This window comes from Buteo buteo, chromosome 21 (assembly GCF_964188355.1).
Source record: "Buteo buteo chromosome 21, bButBut1.hap1.1, whole genome shotgun sequence".
NCBI classification, from domain to species: Eukaryota; Metazoa; Chordata; class Aves; order Accipitriformes; family Accipitridae; genus Buteo; species Buteo buteo.
Genome location: NC_134191.1, coordinates 17,342,472 through 17,363,318, shown reverse-complemented (window position 1 = coordinate 17,363,318; position 20,847 = coordinate 17,342,472). Strand labels below are relative to the sequence as shown.

At 36.2% G+C, this 20,847-nt stretch overlaps 1 protein-coding gene across 2 annotated transcripts in view; it reads right to left on the bottom strand.

Annotated features, from left to right (window-relative positions):
* Positions 1 to 6,996: 6,996 nt before the first annotated feature.
* DCP1A (decapping mRNA 1A) overlaps positions 6,997 to 20,847 on the bottom strand; it is a 38,943-nt gene continuing 25,092 nt past the window's right edge. For both annotated transcript variants that reach the window (XM_075052555.1, XM_075052556.1), the window contains 4 exons: positions 16,801 to 17,565; positions 14,216 to 14,281; positions 11,951 to 12,169; positions 6,997 to 10,313 (listed from right to left, as the gene is read on the bottom strand). In XM_075052555.1, coding sequence (XP_074908656.1) covers positions 10,233 to 10,313; positions 11,951 to 12,169; positions 14,216 to 14,281; positions 16,801 to 17,565 — 1,131 coding nt within the window. In that variant the 3' untranslated portion in view covers positions 6,997 to 10,232. The remainder of the gene's footprint in view (positions 10,314 to 11,950; positions 12,170 to 14,215; positions 14,282 to 16,800; positions 17,566 to 20,847) is intronic.

The following is a 20,847-nucleotide window of genomic DNA, read 5'->3' as shown; positions in this document are numbered from 1 at the left end:
TATTGGTCCAGGCTGATTTCATTCTTTGGCTGAAGAGTAAGACCTGTGATCAAGTCTCTGTGATTACAGTGAAAACGCATGCGCTCTTAAATCTTCATTGTAAGGATGGCTCCCTAATAAACTGTCTCCCAAGTGTACTGTAGCAATAGCAATCTCAACTGCCTTCTCAGGCTGGACATACGGTGCTTTCTTTTTTCCCCTCCTGTAAGAAAATAAGGGGGATGATGTGGATAAGACCAGTATTACTATGGCTCACAACTTACTTTGTTTCCTCCATTGTTATCTGGATGGTAGAAAGACTTTAAGAGAGACTTAGCTTAGATAATGTCATTGGGAGATTACTGCCTGCAACTCACCCTCCTTTCCCTGAATCCTCATGCTGAGTGCTTATTTATGGTATTGTGTTGTTAAAACAGCAGCTCAAGCATACACAGGATGAAATTCCACCTTGTGTCAGTGCCTCCACTTTGATCTACTGGACTAGCATGTTACTTCTGCAACTTTGACCAAGTGTGATGGACTGTAAAGCAATAGCTAAAGTCATGGTATATATTGTGTACAACAGTCAACATTTCTTCCACATTCTTGGCATTTGCCTCTGAAACCACATACAATATGATTAAAACAAGGATGCAAACGTATGGACAAACAGTCTTGCTTCAGTATATGCAATCACATCTCGTTAGCTTCAGTATTAACTACTAGACTAGACTGCTTCTCAAATACATACATAGGACAACTGGATTTTTCCATCCCCTCCTCCACATACTTCACAGACAGGGCATTATGTGCAGGAGAAGCACGGAAGCTGAGCTATGGCTGTCATTTGCTGAGATACTGCAAAAATGCATTGCTGACATAAGTGCATGCAACCCTGTTTACCAGAGCAGGAGCTGCATGCACTCAGCAATGCTGAAATTCAGGTCACTTAGCTACCATGGGGCTATGCACCCAATTTTGCCTTAAAAACTGTTCTCAAAAGAAATTCCAAAATCAAAGTCTACTAAGAACATCGAGTGGTTAGGTAGGTCATCACCTAAAAAATCCAAACAATAGTGAGTTAAAAAAAAAAAAAAAAAAAAAAAGAGTAGAGGCATGGGAGGACACCAATGGGCTGTGCAATTGCAGTTTAAACACTGTATGGATTCCAAACTGAACTCCAATCTGCTGGCATGGATTGTAACTTTGCTAGTCCTGAATATCTCCGTACAGTGTACTGTACAGGGTTTCATTTCATTTGCAGGGTACCTTAAAAAAGACACGTTATGCAGTGGAATTCCAATCATTGTAGTCTGGTGTATGGGAATGCAGTATATTCTCAGAACAAATGTGGTGCTGCAACTTTTCCAAAGATTCAGTCCATATTGTTACATCTTACTCAAAATAAATTCTGTTCTTTTGTCAGCGATAGCAAGTGGCTTTAGTTAAGCACAAGTGTACACTCAAGTAAACACCCTGTGAAAAGAATATTCAGCAGGCTGTGAAATAATAATCAGCTCTGCAGTTCCCATTGGAGCATGAAAAACACTTTAAACATCCTTTAGTTTCCATAGAACAGCAGTTGTCTCTGCTACGCAGGCTACAAAGAGCTATAGCCAGCAACCTGAAAAATGCAAGGTTCTCATGCAGCACCTGATCCAGAATTATCCAGACAGGGCTTTGAAATCCACAAGAATAAGAATCAAGAAAGATACATACATGCAGAATATATTCATAGTTCAGCTCAACTATAACCTTCTTCTCAGATACAGCTGACAAAGTAATCTGCAAAAGGAACAATGTTTATGGAAAGCTTCGTAACAGAACAGACCATTTTTGAGCTACAGGCAGCCAAATGCTGGACAAAAAAAAAAATTTAACATCATAGTAATTTCTATATTGCCTCTAAATAAAATGTCATTTAATTAAAAAAACCTGTAAACCAAACCAAAATTTGCAAAGTTTCCAAAATATTGTGGCAATTTTATGATACATGAAAAATGTTCAGATTAAACCTAATAGGCCAAATCATTTGAGACAAGTTTTATATAAAGGGACTTTTTTATCTCTATGTAACATGTAGGCTATCAGAGAAAAACCAAATCATTGCATGTCATACACAGTTAAAAGGAATTCCATGACTGGTTTTGGCAATTGCTCTGCTGTTTGATGATATTTAGGGAAGTATTTCTGCTAGCAATGCAACAAAAATTACAATATTTAAATTGAAGTTTGTAATGCTAATACAGCAATATTTGAGGGTAATTCAGATTAATTTAACCAATTGCTAGTATTAATATTCTTTACGAACATTTTGTAAATTTACAAACTGGATTTTTACTTGTTGCAATTTCTTCGTAATATGTGTTAACATAAATATGAAATACTTATGTAGTAAGAGTTTGAGGCATTTGCCTGCACCTACGCTTGAAAGACCTACTGAATACATAAACGTTCCACAGTCACTTCATTACGGTTGCTCTCTCTGATTCTTAATAATCCAGCTTCCATTACACCTACTCTTCAAACAAACTGGGAAATTATTAGTCACTTTAGACTCTGTTTAAATGAATATCTGTATTCAAATAACTGAATTTGGTAAAATTAAAAGAATAAAGTTATCATCAATAATTTATGCCAATAAAAAGCTCTCCAACAGCAATGTTTTAATAGGTTGTATAAAATTAGAAAGAAGGTAGGAGAGACAGCTATAATGACCAAATAAAGCAGGATTTATTTGTTCTGTAATGCATATGGAAAGAAAGAAACTGAGAGAACTTTTCTTCAGCTTGTCCTCTGCAACATGACAGGCTTTGACTATTCTTGCCCTTTGAAAGAACAGCTGCATCAGAAGCCCTTCAAGAAAGGAACAGTTCAAGAATGGATGAGATGGATATATGCCAAAGCATTCTCTTATTATGCAGACCATTATGCATTACCAGCACATCCCTCCACATGTGCAAAAATACAGTGACTTCAGTTATACATAGAACAGATTGTTCAACTAGCCTTTAGTAATAACGTTATTTAGCTGCTAATGAGTTAAAAAAAAACTTAAAAAATCTCCAATTTCTGTACAACATGGCATCAAACCCTTTCTGTAAGGGTTTCTGTTGTGGCAGGATTTTCCTATTCAGTCACTGAAAAGCAGAGATCTCTCCTTACAATAGCTGCCCTGTGTCTTCTATCTTGACGATTACACCAGGAGCAGGGCTTGCTGTAAACCACAACAGACTCTGTACACATCCGAATCCTGTAGGCTTTAATTTCACCCTTGTATCTCAATTGTGGCAAGTTTGATAGCAGAAGCTTCCTTTACAGCAATTTTTTTACATGGGAGAACTGTGTCCCAAGAGAACAGAAGCTAATTTATTTGATGCTTAAAAAGTAAACTAGAGAAGGTACTTGGCATTATCCATAAGTCTCAAGTCTAAATGAGAAAGTCAGATGGATAACCTGCTAAGCCTTTCCCATCCCTCTTCTGAACCACAAGAAGTAAAGCAGGATGTGCAAGCCATATGCTCTCTAAATTAAGACCACATACAGTTTCACATACATGAGACAGGCTGGGAGATCTTTGCTCTGTAGATTCTCTTAAAGCTTCTTGACTTACTTATGAGGAGAAAAGAATTACAACTTGTGCATTTACATCACCTGCATACCTGCATGTTTTCAAGTAAGGCCTAAGGGCAAGTGCTTTCATTTCAGCCAGCATATAAAGCAAGCTTATTCTTTTGTGGTTGTATTTCCCAAGGTTGATTTTGTAAAATGGAGCTTCTTGAATTTTAAAGAATGGATTATGGTAGAAATATTTTTAAAGGTCTATTTAAAATGAAAGATAAAGGGCAACTAGGTATGAGCAGTCTTGTTCTATATAGCAGATTTTATGCTGTAATGTGAGGCCACCAAGCAAGCATAAAAATTAGGTATTGCTGTGAATCAGCCAACTCCATTATGCTGCTTCATAACTGGGGGTTAAAAAACCCCCACAGCAGACCTGGAAAATTATGTATTGCTACCTCAGGAATTAGAGCAGGGAAATCATGCCTAACCAGTCTGATTTTGAACACACCCTGAAATATTCTGTATTCTTAAAGGCAAACTGCATTTGAGCTTCGGGAATACCTGAAGACAACATACAGGAGTACAGAAACAAAACTGTAACTTAAATTCTTCCGTGCTTGAGCAAATACCTTCACAGGCCATACTTGTCTCTCTACAATATTCCATTTCACATTTACTTACACTCTTTTGCTATTTCTTCTCTTGTTGACTTCTCAGTAGTCTTCTATTCACTGGTCCCTTCCCTTTCATTTTATTTGAAGTGCTCTTTCAAAAATGCAGCTACCGATAAAAACATTCTCTCCTCACTGCCTGCTTTTCCCAATGCTTTTTGAACCTAATTAGGAGTCTCATATGAAGGATTCTAAGAAGTGAAAAATTGTTGCATAACTGACAAGGATGAGCTTTACTTTTAACTGCCGAATTTCAGTTACAGGTCTATCACTGAAGTTTAACTCCACTAAATAGGTACGTCAGTTCAAAAGTAAATCCCGCAGTAAAATCTGGAAGAGAGAAAAAAAGCTGATTCACACTTGAAGTTGTGTGAAGATAGGAGAGAAAAATTCCACTATTGGGCACTGAAAATAACTTTCAAAATTGTTTAGCATACATTATAATTTCTAATCTTTTGAATTTCAGATTAGGTCACTAAATTTAGAGAAATTTACCTCATCTATACTAAAGACTGTATTTAGTGATTTGACTGCATCCTGTTCATAAGTGAAGAAAAGCTGTATGAATAACAGGTTTCTTATCCTCTATACTAACTACCCCAGTATCTTGTATTGAGAATGAAGTATAGTTGAATCCTTACCAAATACATGAGTCCACTGACTTCAATTAATTTGGCCCATGAACATGAGCTACAACTTTATTTAAAAAGCCAGTTGTGTTATTTCATTCTGCAGGCCTGCAAATAAAATTTGAATTTTAGTGAATGAGTTTTAGGAAGCCTAATAGCTTACTCCTTGATTCTATCTAGTGCTGTATCACCATCGTAGTAGAGACTGACTTTATGCTCTCAGGCACTCTCAGAAAACATGCCTGTAGAGCACACACTAGCAAGAGAGAAAAGGCCAAAAATATTTTGGTATGCATGGGTTTTTTTTGTACTCTGCCTGGTTTAGTTGCAGCTACACATATTAAGTCAGAAGTATTATCTTATTTCCAAACCAAATGGGAGCACTTCATAGGAGTAACAGCAACCAGGAATATCTGGATCCAGAGAAGACAAAAAGGTTAACAGCATCAACAATGAAAAAAATACTTCCTCAGCATTGACCAAACAGGCAACACAAGTTAGATTCGAGGCCTTAGCTATTTCCACTTTTTCTCAATTATCTAACAGTAAATCCATGACTTCTGTACTTGTTTTGTATGGTAGTCTTCTATTAGAAGAATCTGCTTTTGTATATAGTACAGGAGACAGTTCAAAATTAACGAGTAGAGCAGCAAATACCATTCTTCAGTGGCCTCTCCTGATGTTTCATATGCCTCGCAATCTTCAACTCTTATGGGTAGTTAGAATGGGAATAAGCATCTAGCTAAGATTAAGGGACTTTGGCATAAGGTCAAGATCTATTCCAACATAACTTCTGCTATGGTTTTCCTCCTCATCAGCTTCCCTATTTTACTTTGTGAAATTTGGGTTAATCAGTTGCATGATACCAAACAGATATGGCAAGAGGACAACTGCAATTTCCAACATCTATGATCGAAGACCAACACTGGATTGAGCATCACATGCCATGTCTAGATGGATGAGAGGCGACACCATAAAAAAAAAGTGATAAGGAAAGGCACTAAAACCAGTTACAGCTGTACTCCTAAGACAAGTGAACTTGCAGCTGCATTTCTTACCATGAAAGGAAATTGGTCTGTTTATCAAATTCAAAATGCAAGCCTACTTACAGCAATACAGAGGATAGCCAGAAGCTGTTACAAGCAACAGATGCTATTCTCAACTGTCCTTCAAGCAGGCATGCTGCATTTTCTTTAGTGAACAAATGCCATTTGGTTTTGCCCCCAGTGTGAAGTATGAAAGAAGAAAAAGAAACTTTTTCTGTGGAAAACATTAACCCTAAATAAAATCTGAACTTACCCTTCTAGCAGGCCACTATAGCTCTAGAAATAAAAGGAAACCTTTGAAGATTTTAGGAGGTGCTGAAACATTTGTTTTGAAGTTTTATTACAAAAATATATTTGCAAACATACAAAAGTTTGGATGAAAAAAATGCTCATTCTTAAACATTTATGCAATAACTTAATAACTGCAAACATACATAGGTGCTATAAAATCCATACCATACCAAAAATGTTAATGATGCAGTATCTACATTTATTGACTTAGAACTATTCTTATTCCGGTTTCCAGAAATCTTTCCTGAAGCCCCCCTTCCCCACGGTCTTCATATTGAAAGAACATGCAAATGGGTACAACTGGTGCATCCACAGAAGTGATAACACTCAGAAATTACTAGAAGCACATAATGTACATAGAAAAACGTAACTAACCATATGCCCATACACTGAATAGATAAAAATAAATACACCACCAAATTAGAGATACTGCAATTTTTCCAACTTGAAGTGAAAGGAAGATATTGCATCTTAACATTTTTGTAATGTTGCCAGACAAAACTGAGGTGATATATATTGCACACATTCCTCATGTTAAGATATGCTGTACAAAGCAACCCAAATACCTGGCAAAAAGGTGGCTGATTTGTTTAGAGTACTTTTAAAAAACAAGAAGTCCCAAATTAAAGTTTGTTTTCAAAAAGATTTCAGAAATTATATCAGTGACTACACATGGCATAATGGGTTTCAGAAATATACCAAAATGAAGCAATCAGAAATGCAAGCAAAAATGAGATACATCCAGCAGCTTTTAAATATTGAGTATTTATACACAGAATTAAGCATTTTATAAGAAGTCAAGATGAATCACTTAAATTTTTTTTTTTTTTAAACTTTATTCAATCATACTGCAAATCTTGTTTAATTTGGAAAGATATACTGCTTCTAAGTTAATAGCTGTTAGGCACCTTTCATAAAAACTTTGCACTATTAAATAACAGCAGATAAAGTCTAACTACAAAACTGAGAATTTTGATTTTCCTGAACAATTCAGCAGCTGTAGGTTTTAAAACTGTCTTTGATTAAGTCTGAGTTTGGTGTTTGGTTGTCTGTGTATGTGTGGTTTGTTTTTTTGTTGGTTTTTTTTTTGTTTTTTTTTTTTTTTAAAGTGACTTAACGCCAGCCACAAAACACATGCTTAGATAATACAACTAATTTGGGGAGTATATTCAAAACTAATAATCTTTTAATTCTCAGGTAAAATCCCATTAAGCCAGTAGTTTTACCAAAAAAAAAAAATCACTTGAAAATGGTCACAATTTCCTGCGATGACCCATGGTAACTTGCTACACACTAGTTATCCCTACATGCGGATAACATGAATCAAGCACTTCAACAAGCTGGTAATTTTAGATTTATAAAAAAAGTTAAAATAATCAGGAAGAAAGTTGTTAAATAACACAGTCCACATTAAAAAACTCAAATTTTACACTGTAGTTGAGCTTGTGTTTTACAATGCAACTTTTCATTAAAGAGGTTTATCTGTTAAACCCACTACCCTGGCACTTGTCATAAGTCTCTGTGGTGTATTGGATGACACCTAGGTTGGTTCCAGTGTCTGTTGGCTACACACAGAGAGGTCAGAACAAACATGTGCAGGTGTTCAAGATGAACAGGTTTGCTTGTTGTAAAAATGCCTGCCTAGTAACTATGATTTCAACTCTGTTTCTTTTCCAATTCATTTTGAAAGGGGGGGGGGGGGGGGGAGGGGAGTAAACCAATAATGTATTGCTACCAGTATACTACAAAAACAAAGTAGAGTAAGGATCTGCCAACGGCTTGTGGGTGTTCTGGGCAGCTGGAAACAAGTTAAGGATATTCAAAGTAGAGTCAAACTCTCGTAACAGCATTGCTACTCTAAACAGTATTACTTCTGTCAACTGTGTATGACTGAAGAACTCAAAATACAACTTCTTCCTATCACTTCTATATATCTTTGGATATGACTGTATTTAGCAAACAGTAGAAATATGCACTATCAGCTTCCAGTACTTCTATTCTTAGAAACTTTTATCAATTCTTCCTTTGAAGGAACTAGAAGCTGTCCATAATAAGTCAGAAGTTATGGACTTCATCTTTGCTAAATCCAGATAAAAAACAACTCTGTTTGGTTTAGGCTATCCATTTTTGTTTAGAGGAACTGCTCATTGGTTTGCCCCTTGTAGTGAAGCTTTTTCTAAAAAACCCAACAAAACAAATTAGTTTAGACCTTAGATCTAATTTGAGTCTCACTGTTTATGCACATACACAGTATTCTAACTCTAGAATTTATGTAGGAAGCTCCTATCTTCCCTAACAAGGCTGAGTTGATATTGCTGAATTCAAATGCTACCATTAAAGCCAATATATTTCTTGATGAATGTGCATGACATTAGAATCTTTCCCTGAATCTTGCACATTTTTCTAACAAAATACTATATATTTTAACTGGAAATACTGAACTCAAAGGCTGAGAAGAGCTTTTCAGAAGGCAGGTAGTGCTAAACAAAATATATTTTTCACTAAAAAGCTATGAAAAAAACTAAAATAGATCAAATACATAAAAAAGTAAATATTTGTTGTATCTAAAACATACCAATTTGTGAACAAGTCACAATTAAAGCTCAATTACTAGTTTCCAATGAAATGACTATGCACCTTGACTACGTCAACATTAACTAATCCTTAGGATATATATACATACATATATGCTGTAAGGAGCCAAACAATTTTCTTCTTCATATTTCAATAGTGCTTGAGGGAAAAGAAAGCAGCAGTGCATCATAATTCACTACAGATTATCTTTTTACTCAATAAACCAGAACTTTTCTACTGGAAAAGCATCCTTTAAAACTGCTATTGCTGGAAAAAGTTGGGACCTGAAGTCTTATTAATTACTTTTGCATGCCTTTAAGAAATAAATACAAGCCATGGGTAAACCAACACAGCAGCATAAGAAACTATAGTTAGAAATTTTCTGATTTCAAATGGGAAAGTATCCAGTTAAATTCTTACATTAGTGAATAGTGAATTACTAAATCACATATAAGAAGCAACAACATTTTAATTAGATAAACTTCAGACTATGAAGTGTGCACCAACAATTTGGGGAGAGGGTAACAGAAGCAAAACATGCATTTGTTCCCCATCTGCACAGTTTTCAACACTGCAATTCCAATGCAATTGAGGAATAAAAGCCAACTATGACATGGTCCATCCTTAAGCTAAAACAGAAACAAAGTATTTAAATATCAAACACTGCTAACCAGGAAAAGGGTCTTCCAGTGGTGGTCTCCTAACTATTAAATTTAAAACAAGAAAACTTCCAAAATGCAACAGAACTACTCCACTGCTAAATAAAAAAAAAAAAAAAAAAAAGAAGATACAATCACTGAGGATTTTGCATATTTCAAATTTTGCCTTTTTAGAGAAAATGGCCTTACTCACTTGGATACCTGTTTAATGTCAGCGATGCAGAAGCAAATAAGATTAATGGAATATTTAAAAGATGAATTTATACGTATTAGCTAGAGACTGTCAATGTATTGAGCAAATCACATTTTTAAATCATTTGTTAAAGATTTAGCTCCAAAGGCCTGGCTTCCAGATCCGTTCCTTCCCCACACCTGCCAATTTAATCACAAGGCATTTTGCTTTTCCTCAGTCCTTCAAACTGGAACTAGGTTCCCACAACTGAATTTATTCTGGTGTGGTGTAGTGTACTGTACTATGTATTTGCTGGTTTAAATAGTATTGAGACTGTAATCCTTGAAGAGTGAATACAGCTAGGAATGAAAGCCAGAGCAAACATTTGCACATTCACTTAATGCTAATGAGAGCTCAAACTTAAGTCCCCTCCCCAATAAAAACAAAGGTTTGCTGGTGATGATCACAGTGAAAACCTAGATCACTTCTGAGAATATTACTTTTGTAAGTATTTAAGGAATAGTCTTTCCTAACAGGTTCAAATTCAAGACGTTGAAAACTAAATATTCTTTTACAAAAATATCAGTTTTATAGACGAGGCATAATTGTTTCTAAAATGGATATATTTTAAGTAGATTTAGCTTCAATTATAGCTTAATGTTGTCTGTATTCTTGGTTAGGACTTGCAAGTAGACTTCATGAATAGTGCTGAGAAAACGGGAATCATTCTGCAGGAAAAAAAACACATTAGAAACATTAGTAAAAAGATGCAAAAAAGTTTAATGCCATTTAAGTTGTACATAAGGATTCCTTATAGTGCCAGCTATCTGAGAGTTAAGAAAAGGGAACTAGCTGCAGACTTGTACAAAAGGCAATGCTTTTTGGACAACATACAGACTTTGACCTATGAAGCTGGTAAGACAGCTAAAGAGATCACTAAGCACACTGGATGCTAAAACAAACAAAACAGGGGTCACTAAGTCAGCCTTGGCCACATAATTTCACCTCCTTCCAGAGTCCAAACCTTAGTCTTTAGAAACAGAATTCCATCCTATGTATAGGCTCCCAAACAAAGTCTGCATGAGCATCAGAAGTAATGTTACTTCTGTCTGTCACACCAGCCTGAAAGGGATTGCAGCGTGTTATACAAGACTTCTCATGTCAAAGCATGACTGAGAAGTCAATTAGTTTAATCTATAGACAATGTTTAGAGATATTTCTTCCGTCTAATTCCTTCAAATGACAAGTTTACAAAACTAGGATCTTAACAGTTAGCTTAGAGATGTAATACTCTTTTTACAAGATCTGCACAGCAAATTTGGTATCCTGCTTGGAGTGCTGTGCAAGTACTTCTATGCTGTAGGGTGTGCCTATTTTGGTCTTCCTTCAGCTCCCTCTCTACAGAAAGGGAAGACTGGACACAAATATTCCAATCAGCTCTCAAAAAGTCACCACAATGATGTTCTTCAGACTACTGGGTGAGAATCAGCGAGCTGTATGTCTAATGAGAATAAGACTTTCGGCAGTTGAGCTCAGTTACAAGACTTAGAAGTAAGCTAGTTTAAGTCTTTAAAGAGAAGAAACCATACACACCAATACAGAAAAAGGTTATGCAAAAAGGAACAACATAGATAAAACAGGCAACCTAGCTAATGATGGGATCTGGTAGCGGCCCTTTTTGGTCCTAAGAACTTTATCACTGGGAAGATATTGTTTGTTATTTTTAGACCTGTGTTTTGGGTGTAAGCTCTACTAACCTCAGCATGGCGGGCACAAGAGAATCCTGAGTTAACAAAGAACTGTTTGTCATTCATGGCAACTTTACCATGACATTAGAGGTCAAAATTATCTCAATGCATGGTTACTGCCAACATCACAGATTTAATTCAACTCAACTGAACTTTTTAGTCCCTAGAAATAGTAGAACTAGAACTTTGCAATTTCCATTTCAAAAGACACATACTTCGGTTAAAGATCAGGAACACTTCTAGGGAAGCGGAAATAGGAAAGCTTTCCTTGGAAAAGCAGGAACACTTACATAGACAACAAAAGCAAACCCCCATCCCCATACCAGAGCTTCTACTAGTGCAACTTTTTCTTCACTTGTTCACAAATTCATATGGGTGTGAAAGGACACATCTGATGTACAACTGTGTCCTTTTAAGCCCTCCATCTCACAACCAAAAGGAACAAGATGTGCCATACTATCTGCACAAGTCTGGAATAATCTATGCCTTCCAACAGAAAGGAACAACTTTCATAACGTTTCAGGGCAAAAGGAGTTATACGGGTACAGAATTTCTCAGTACTGGCTACTGTACTTGGAACCCCATCCCTCAGGAGTTGAGCTCTGTAAAGACAGGACCTTTATTAGATGTATCAGTGCTTCCTGAAGCTGAGACCTACTGAGAACAGTAGGAGGTATAGTCTGAATTTCTGTTGTTCCAAGTGTTAAAGGCGAAGAAGAATTGGCTTTATTCTCCACTTCAGTAGCTTTTGTAGATGATTGCTGAAAAACACTAGGAGACAAGAGGATTGAAGGTGCTACTGTAGTAGTGGCTGTAACAAACTGTGGAGGTGCAACCTGTAAAAGAACAGAAAATTAATAAACGCTATGTCCAGTATGTACAAATGCTATTATAAAGGCTGGAGAGATGAGTATAAAAAAAAATAAACTGCAGCCATTATTATTCAGTCAGATATTGCAGAATAGCTGCCCTTTATGAAGATGTATCTACCTATGAAGATTAATATATCAGTAGTAATTCTCATTTTAAAAGCTGAAGAAGTTAAGTCTTCAGTATTCTTGTATGCAGACTCCTTCCTCCTCACGTGGTTGCTACCCTCCAGAATTTTTGAAACATAACACTTGGAATAAAAGATGAGCTTTTCACCTAGGTAATCGAAGAAGTGTGTATTTGTTTTGCAGATTATGATTTTCCCTAGGAATTTACAGAAAGGCTAGTCCTGCTTCCTGCCCTCCCTGCCCCTGCCGGTATCCAACAAATACACTTATAATTTGAAGTAAAGTATCTCAAAGATATTTAAAATGACTGATGAACTGTAATTAAAGCATTGGAGTACACTGAAATAATCTTACTCTAAGTATATATTCCCTTGGGGGGAGAGGGGATGGGAATATTTTGAGGACTATCTTCCCACCTCATTCTTCCACAGGTCTGCGTCCATTTCATTACAGAAATCCACAACACACTGCCTTTATCACTTTTCCTTTTAAGCATAAATTAAAAATGTATAGAAATACTCTATTTGCATAAAGTGGACATGAATAAGCATCAGCTTTGAGAAACTCTGCCATATCCTGATAACTGCAATTATTATTCAGTATGACCAACATGGTGAAAAAAAGAAAATAAACAAGCCAATCTCACTCAAAGCAAGCAAGACTAAATGTGATATGTAAAGATGTTTGATACATCAGCAGAAAGAGTTCCTCTTGGATAATCAAAAATCTTCAGAAGAAAAAAACCTGCAAAGCCATCTATAGTTAATGTGTGTATAACAACATCAACAACAGTAGAACTAGCAAATTGATTTTGTTATAGTCAAAACTGTGAAGACTTACAGTGTGGGATTTCAGCTGAAGACAGCGTGTTTAAACCAACAAATGCAGTTTACCACACAACATGCACACATTTCTTAAAATTCCAAAATCCATGTAAAATGCTTTTATTTAGGTAATTATTTACTATGTCATGAACAGACTGTATCACTTATCTTATAGCAGGCCAGTAGCTAAAACAGCATTTTACTTTAAGCAGGACCATTTCTACTGCCTTCACAATCAGATCTGGGTATGTTACTAAAACTGCTTTTATGTAGTGCAAGATGGACAAGAATAAGACCATTTAACAGATTTGAAAAAGGACATGGTGGGTAAAGGAAAAGTAGAACTAAATTACAGATGGTATCCTGAAAAGAATACATAACACAAAGGTAATTAAAAATAATTCTTGAAGAGTTGACTATTACTGGTTATTTTTTTAAATGCAATCTGATATTTTATATTGACATTATTTTGAACTGTTATTCAAAGGCAGTTCTAATAATGTTAACTCTGTATTTAGATCACTAAATCTTGCTATTAGAAAGTTCTGCAGTAAGAAATGCTTGTTACTCTTTTCTTCCTCTACCTTCCATTTTTTTCGCTTGGTATGTTTTTCATAAAATACAAGGTATCTCAGGAAAACTGAAAGAGACAGTAAGGCAAGGTCTGCACTTTATGCCTCTGGGGTGCGTAAGGTTGGCTAAGGCTAACAGACCCTAGTGCAATATTACAGCATTAGTACTGCTTGCTTACAAAATAAAAAAAAAAACCAGTTCAAATGGTGTAAACTCAATGCAAGACTGCAGATCCAAAAATGTATTCTCATTCCTGCATTAGCAACAACAATAAGAGGCACTGTACAAGAAAAAAGTGTACTCATTCACAGCAGTCTACAGAAAGTCCCTCTTGCTTCAGTACAGCTTGTTTCTCCTTCATGACAGCACTTTAAATATGGTCAGTGAGCAATGACTATTTGAGATACCAACTGCTTACCACAGTTTTACCAACCCCCCCTCCTTTTTTAAGAAGGCCAACAATTAGCAGAGGTACTTATTCACTTACTTGACTTGCTTTAGACAAAGTCTTCGGCTGTGGAAATACTTCTGATTCCTTGTTTTGTTGTACAGTCTAAGTTAAAAAGAAAGCATAATTCACAAGTTACCATCCACAGCTCAATTTCCAGTGGTGGTTCTGTTTTTATGAAAGCACAAAAATGCAAATTTCAACAGATTTTTAAATGTAATTTGATCCATTTTGTAAAACTGATATAATCAATGGGAAGTTGGAAAAAGAGGAAAGATTTGAATTTATGTTTTATGCTTTCCATATTACAGCAAACCTGTAAAGCCATAACAAAACACTTCTGAAGAAAGATCACACCGAAACCGAGAACAAAATGAATGCTACAAAGTAAAGAGTTCAGTACCTTGTAATCAGTTTGGTCAATTGCCAGGAAGGTTAAATTCAGTATTTTTTTTTCTAGGAGTTTTATCCAATCACCTCCACAAAAATTAAATGCTGTTTTCTGCTAGAATTTCAGAAATATTTTAGACCCTTAGAAACAGCATCCAGCTATTTCTTTAGTAAGATTTCAATACTATAATAAAATCCAAGTATTATAAAATATTGGAAAACACAATAAAAGGCAAGTAGATAAGGTACTTAAATAAATTCCTGTGGCATTCTTCAAAAGGCTTGTTACAGCCATTTGTAATACCTCTTGGCAACATAGAACAGGGAAAAGCCTTTTGCAACAGACAGTACTTAGCTTACTTGAACTGCAATGAAAAAAACACTCAGTGAATTGATAGTCCTTAACAACAAAAATAAAATTAGCTTTGTGAAGTAGTAACAAACACAGGATCAAATTCTTAAAAGTCTAATTACACAAGAGTTAAGAAGTCTTGCTAGTTTGAGAGTATATTTGGGCTATGGAGAATTTTGTTTAATGAAAATACGTACAGACGGTGGACGTGGTGGAAGGAAAAAAGAGTGCAAGACTGGCATATGAAGAGCTAATTCCCAAGGCTATCAAGCAGACATTGAATAAACACAGTCAAGGCCAGTTACGGATAAACCCAGCCAACTTTTCTAAATGCTCAAAGATGTTACAACCTTCAGTCAAATTTGTACCAAGGTTTAGTAGTATGCAAAAGAAAAATACTGCTTGGAGTGTACAGTTCTTCAATACTAGATCAAGATAGCTGCTCAATGCTGTACTTGGACCTCTTCCTCCCTCTGCAAAATGGATCAGTCCAAACATCTCAAACAGGTGATTGCTAGTAAAACAATCCCAGCATGTAGCAGCCTTCTTGAAAATTTTCAGAAGTGGTAGATTAGAAATAAGGTACTTAGCACAATGAAAACACACCCATTTCTTAAACGTTAAGACAGGGATAACTCTTCTGAGGACAGAAAAGCAACACTTGAAAAATATAGCCTTTTCTAAAATAATGCTTAGGACAAGTTACAGGCTGAAGAGTTGAACTTTTGATTAGATCTCTGTTACAAGTAAGTCATCACCATATTCATAGCAAAGAGTAGCAGCTGACCCAGACTGGGCTACCAAAGATGTTGTTAAAACTCAGTGGCAAGCACTGGATAATAAACATTAGGAAATTCATGCAGATGTAGCTGTAAGTAGTTTTGTTTGGTGTTTTTTATCCTTGCATTATCACTGTACCCAAGATGCAAGAAGACACAATCAAACACTGGCTTAGTCTGCATAAATGTAAATAAAGTAAAATAATAATGCAACAAGACGAAGAGAAGTCTTTGGATAACCTCAGAGGTAGGCACTACAGAAAGTTACTCACTTTGGAGAAAAAAGAAATCCAATAATCCAAACTCATTAGTGTCTTTACTCCTGAGGCAGCCAATTTTACAGCAAAGTAACACTAATTGATAGAAAATAATTTATAACACAAAGCCACACGCATTAACCCTACAGACTAGCAGTGACATTTTCACCTAGTCTCTCAAAACAAATTTACTGCTTTGGCAGTAAATTAAGGCATAGACAATAGATTCTCCTCCAAGAAACAAAAAGTTTAAGAGGTCCTTTGTAAGCAATACTAGGGTAAAACAAAACAAGGTGGTCAATTAGACAAAATAAATAAGTTTACAATCAATTTTACTGAATAACTAAAAATATCTCAATATAGCCCACAGGTATCCCCAGCAGAAGGGAGTCAAAATTGAAAGAGTACAAAACATCCAAAGCAAAATAACCAGAAACAGCAAATTGCTAATTTCGTACCTTCAAAGAAGGTATAGGCTGAACTTCCACAGCATCAACTCTTGTAACACTGATCAGTCTGTAACCTTCTGTCCCTTCTCATATCATGGTTCTTAGCAGTATTTTTCTGACACAAGTACAGATGAATTCCTTAGGACTTATTCATTCCCTAACAGCACAAGCTTGAAAAACCTCCTCCTCTACAGACAGGTCTGTCACTGATAGCAGATGCTAATTATATAAAACTAATGGAACTGGATTTCTAAGTTCGCAATTCAATCACTATCACACAGTGGAAGTCCTTAATTATTTTTAAAAGGCTAATATATAACAGCACATTTTCCAAGCAAAAATACATGTAGTCTAAAAACAGTTTAAAGCTTCATGGATATAAAAACCCACAGAATACCTGAAGGGGAGAGATTATCTTGCTGTTCAAGGGTGATGGCTTACTGTGAGATTCTTTGAAGCTTTCTGGTGTTGCAAGTTGGCCAACCGAGGCAGAGATGTTTGGTGTTAAGGAAGTCTTAGTGAGAGACTGCTGTTGCATTTGGTCATGCTGTGGGGTCAACCTGAGTTTCTGGAGAAGATCAACACTTGTATGGGATGTATTTGAGACAGTTCCTGTATTTGTTGATGTCAAGGGTGCTATAAGCTGGCTTTGGCCAGCCATTAGATTTTGTGGAGCGTGGTTCACTTCAGATGGCGGCTGATTCACTAGTGGGGATATCTGCTTGGCAGCTTGCTGCATAACTTGCATTATACTGTTGTTTTGTTTTAGGCCAGGAAGCATCTGAGCAGGGGCAGCTTCCATTGTCGAGGCTGAATTAAGAACAGGGCTTAAACGAACTGAATAGCTTGAAACATTTTTTATATCAGTCTGGGAAACTGACGCTGGAGGTATTAGCATAGGTGTTAAACATTCCTGCTGATTCAAAGGATTGGCACTGGTTTTAACGCTTGGACTTTCAGATTTCCCTAGTGATTGTTGTATTACTGTTGACTGGTCAAAGGAAAAAGGCAAGAGCAAACTATGCTGCTCTTTGGCAGAGGTGTCAGTCTGCAACTTCTCCATTCTCTCTAGATTGGGATACGGAGCTGTGGGCTGTTCCTTTGGTATAGAGGTTCCAAACAGTTCCTCCAAAGTCAGATGCTTCTGCATTGACTGAAATGGCTAGAAAGAAGGGAAAAGGAAATTTTCAGTTTAGCAATATACATACCACTGTGCATCTCACATAGTCTATTACAATTTCAAGAAAACTATGAAAGACAACTAGGTCAAATACATTTAAAATACAGTTTGGATATCAAGGCTGCCCTATTTACAGGAATTTTGAAATCAATTTCATTTACAAGGAACATCCTCTCTATGTAAGCTTTTTCTCTACAGCCTTCTATGGATAGACTATACACTAGTAGTAAAGAAGGAGCAAGGATACAGATTTTGCAATTAAGATGGCACCTGCCATCATTGATCAGCCCTAACTACACAAGGCACTTCGGGGGCTGGGGGGAAAGAACATACATGTTGAACAAAATCCGTATAGAATTTATAGAATTGGAAATAATTAAATGGCCTAAAAGATGGGAAAGGAACAGAGAAACCTGAAGGTACACAACTGATCTAGCAGTACATGCCTAGACAGTTCTTTCCACCGTTTTCATTAACAATGAAATAGATGTTACAATAGGTAAAAGAATCTGTATAAACCTAAACATATGTATATATACACACACAATTACATCTACCAATCCTTTAGTCTCTCCCAAAAATATACATCTAGCCTACATCACCGACATTATTACAAAAATCTGATTTTTAGGATATAATCTTATTATTTTGCTGAAAATATTTAAATATGTGTTTCACTAAAGAGAACAGAAACAGCTATTAACACTCTTAATCTCAAAATTCCCCCCCCCCCTTTTTTTTTCTTTTTAAGGTTGCACAGTACCAAAAGTTATGTAAAACAGCTGCACTAAAATACAACATTCTGTTCAGAAGACTGAATGGCCTGCAGCACAATTCCAGTGTATTCTGATGGTATGTCTAAACAAAGATGCTATTTTACAATGACAACTACTGTACCATGACATTGTTATGCTAGCTCTAATTTTACTAGCACAGATAACAGCAGTGAAGGTATGGCAGTACAGGTAGCATGCAAGTAGCCTAACAAAAAAGCCTTTAGCTTAAATCACTTGACTTCTGCCCAGGTTACTAATCTCTACTGCCATTGTTGTTACTCATTTTTAGCTAGCTTGAAGTCAGGCACACTTTCATTTTGCAGCTGAGACATTCTATAGTTTATAAATCTTGTTAATTACATTAGGAATTCTTCCTAGAAAGTTGGTCTCACTTTTCTACACTGATCTGACTGTTCTGGAGACCTGTCCTTCAACTGTAAAGATTCTGTTAAGAGAAAAATCACTATTCCATCTCATTTCAAACTCAGCTTTTCACTTCAGTATGATAAATTGACTAGCTTTCCTTTATTAATACATTACAAAATTCAAGTAATATACAGAAATCTCTACCATGCTCTGATCCAAGTCAGACCAGCCCCTTACGTGGACACAGTCTGAAACATGAAGTTAATTTCCAGCCTGAAGTATAAAACACATCTTTTGTCTGTCCCATGTCTGGCTGAAGTATACTTTGAGTGTATCATCAACTCAGCGTGTTATGAAGACCCTTATCAGCAGGGGCCGCAAAAAGGCAACATGATCCCTTCACTGGATAGGAACAGAGTGCTGCTCAGACAGTTCCTCCAGAAATCATTTCAGATATATTGAAATATGAATTAGCAGAGCTGGCACTATAAAGTTTAATTTCAGTGTTCTGGTTCAGTTTTGCCAATTGTTGGCATAAAAGCATTTCATGATACAACTGATTTTCATTTTGAACTGCCAAGATAAAAAACTTGACCTTCAGAATATCACAAAGACGACGTTTATTTTTATTCCCAAATCTGCGATATCTTTAGCATGAAATGAAGTTAGCCAATCAAAATACAAGTTTGACATTTTGGAGGGGGTTTAGGAATCTCACTGTACTTATCATGTGTATACTATTTTTTAATTTCACTGGTCACCTGTTTCAATTAGATGAGAAATTTATTTTTACAGTTGAAATGGAATGTTTTTTCCAGTAGTCTTCCAGTTGTCCACATTATTAAAAGTGTGATTAAGAACAAACACATCTGTGATATATTTGAACCCAGTTAACTAGCTTTGCAGAATTATCACTTGTTACCAATTAATTTTTTTCCAATATCTCTGCAGTTATTATTTTAAATAGCTCAGCAGAATTAAAAATATGCCATTTCACCTGTTCTATAAACCAACTGTTTCCCTTTAATTACTTCAGAGCAATTTGTTTGAATCTTATCTTTCCAATTTTTCCTTTACTAGATATTTGATTTCTGTTCTGCAATTCCATGCGCTGTCAGGTGGGGCACTTCAGCTGCTGGTGTACAGTCTACATGGAATGACCCAAAAGAAAGCATCTTCTTTTAAAACAAAGCCTCAGGCAGCCCTGCTGCCATGTCTCAAGACCAGGCGTGCAGCAGAGCTGGCTGCCAGGGGTCAGTGTATCACTTGTGCTGATCCAAAAGCAGAGGTGCTGCTGAGGGAGTAGAGGGGACTGAGATAGCAAATAATCCCAGCAAAATTCCCACCCCTCATTTTAATTCATTAACTGTTACTACTCCATCCCCTAGAACAGATTCCTGCTGCTCAGACCCTAGACCTAACCTGTACTAGAAATTATTACTACTGTTACTACAAAGTAAGTATTTTGTTTACAAGTACTAAGTGCAAGGCTGCATGCATTTTCATAGGGCATTTCATTTTTCAGACACGGTGGTTTATTGCATCAGAAACACAACAGTAAATTATTGAAAGGATGGGAGGCAGGCCTTGCAGCTTCAGTGGGGTATTTTCTGAGGAGAACCACTACTGACCTTTCCATGCCCACTGGGTGGCACTGTAAGCAGGCCCAAGTTAATTAGGTGTTACATGGAATTTAGTTATTGCACATTTTTTCCCCTAAATTTATCTCTAAAGTCTTGTATGAAGCTACAGCTTCCTTGGGCAGAAATGCTTACTAGAAAATGGAGCCAAATACTGAACTATTGCTACCTATTCCAGCCACTCCAGTGATGATACTAAGTATTTTGTACTAAGTTTCCTGTGGTTCAAAGACAACATTCATATGAAGCAGAGGTTATTTTCACTAGCATTTTTACTGTGGTTTAAACTTTAATTACAGGAGTAACACCAAGCTTTAGATTTTGTAGATATTTGGATACATGCTGATTCAACATGTTGTATCTAACACTTATCTGAAATAGATGTCAACACTAGTATTACCACAATCTGAGCAACATCCCTCCCCAACAACAATGAAAATTTTTTTTTTTTACAGTATTTCCCTTCCTGCAGAGGAAGGAAT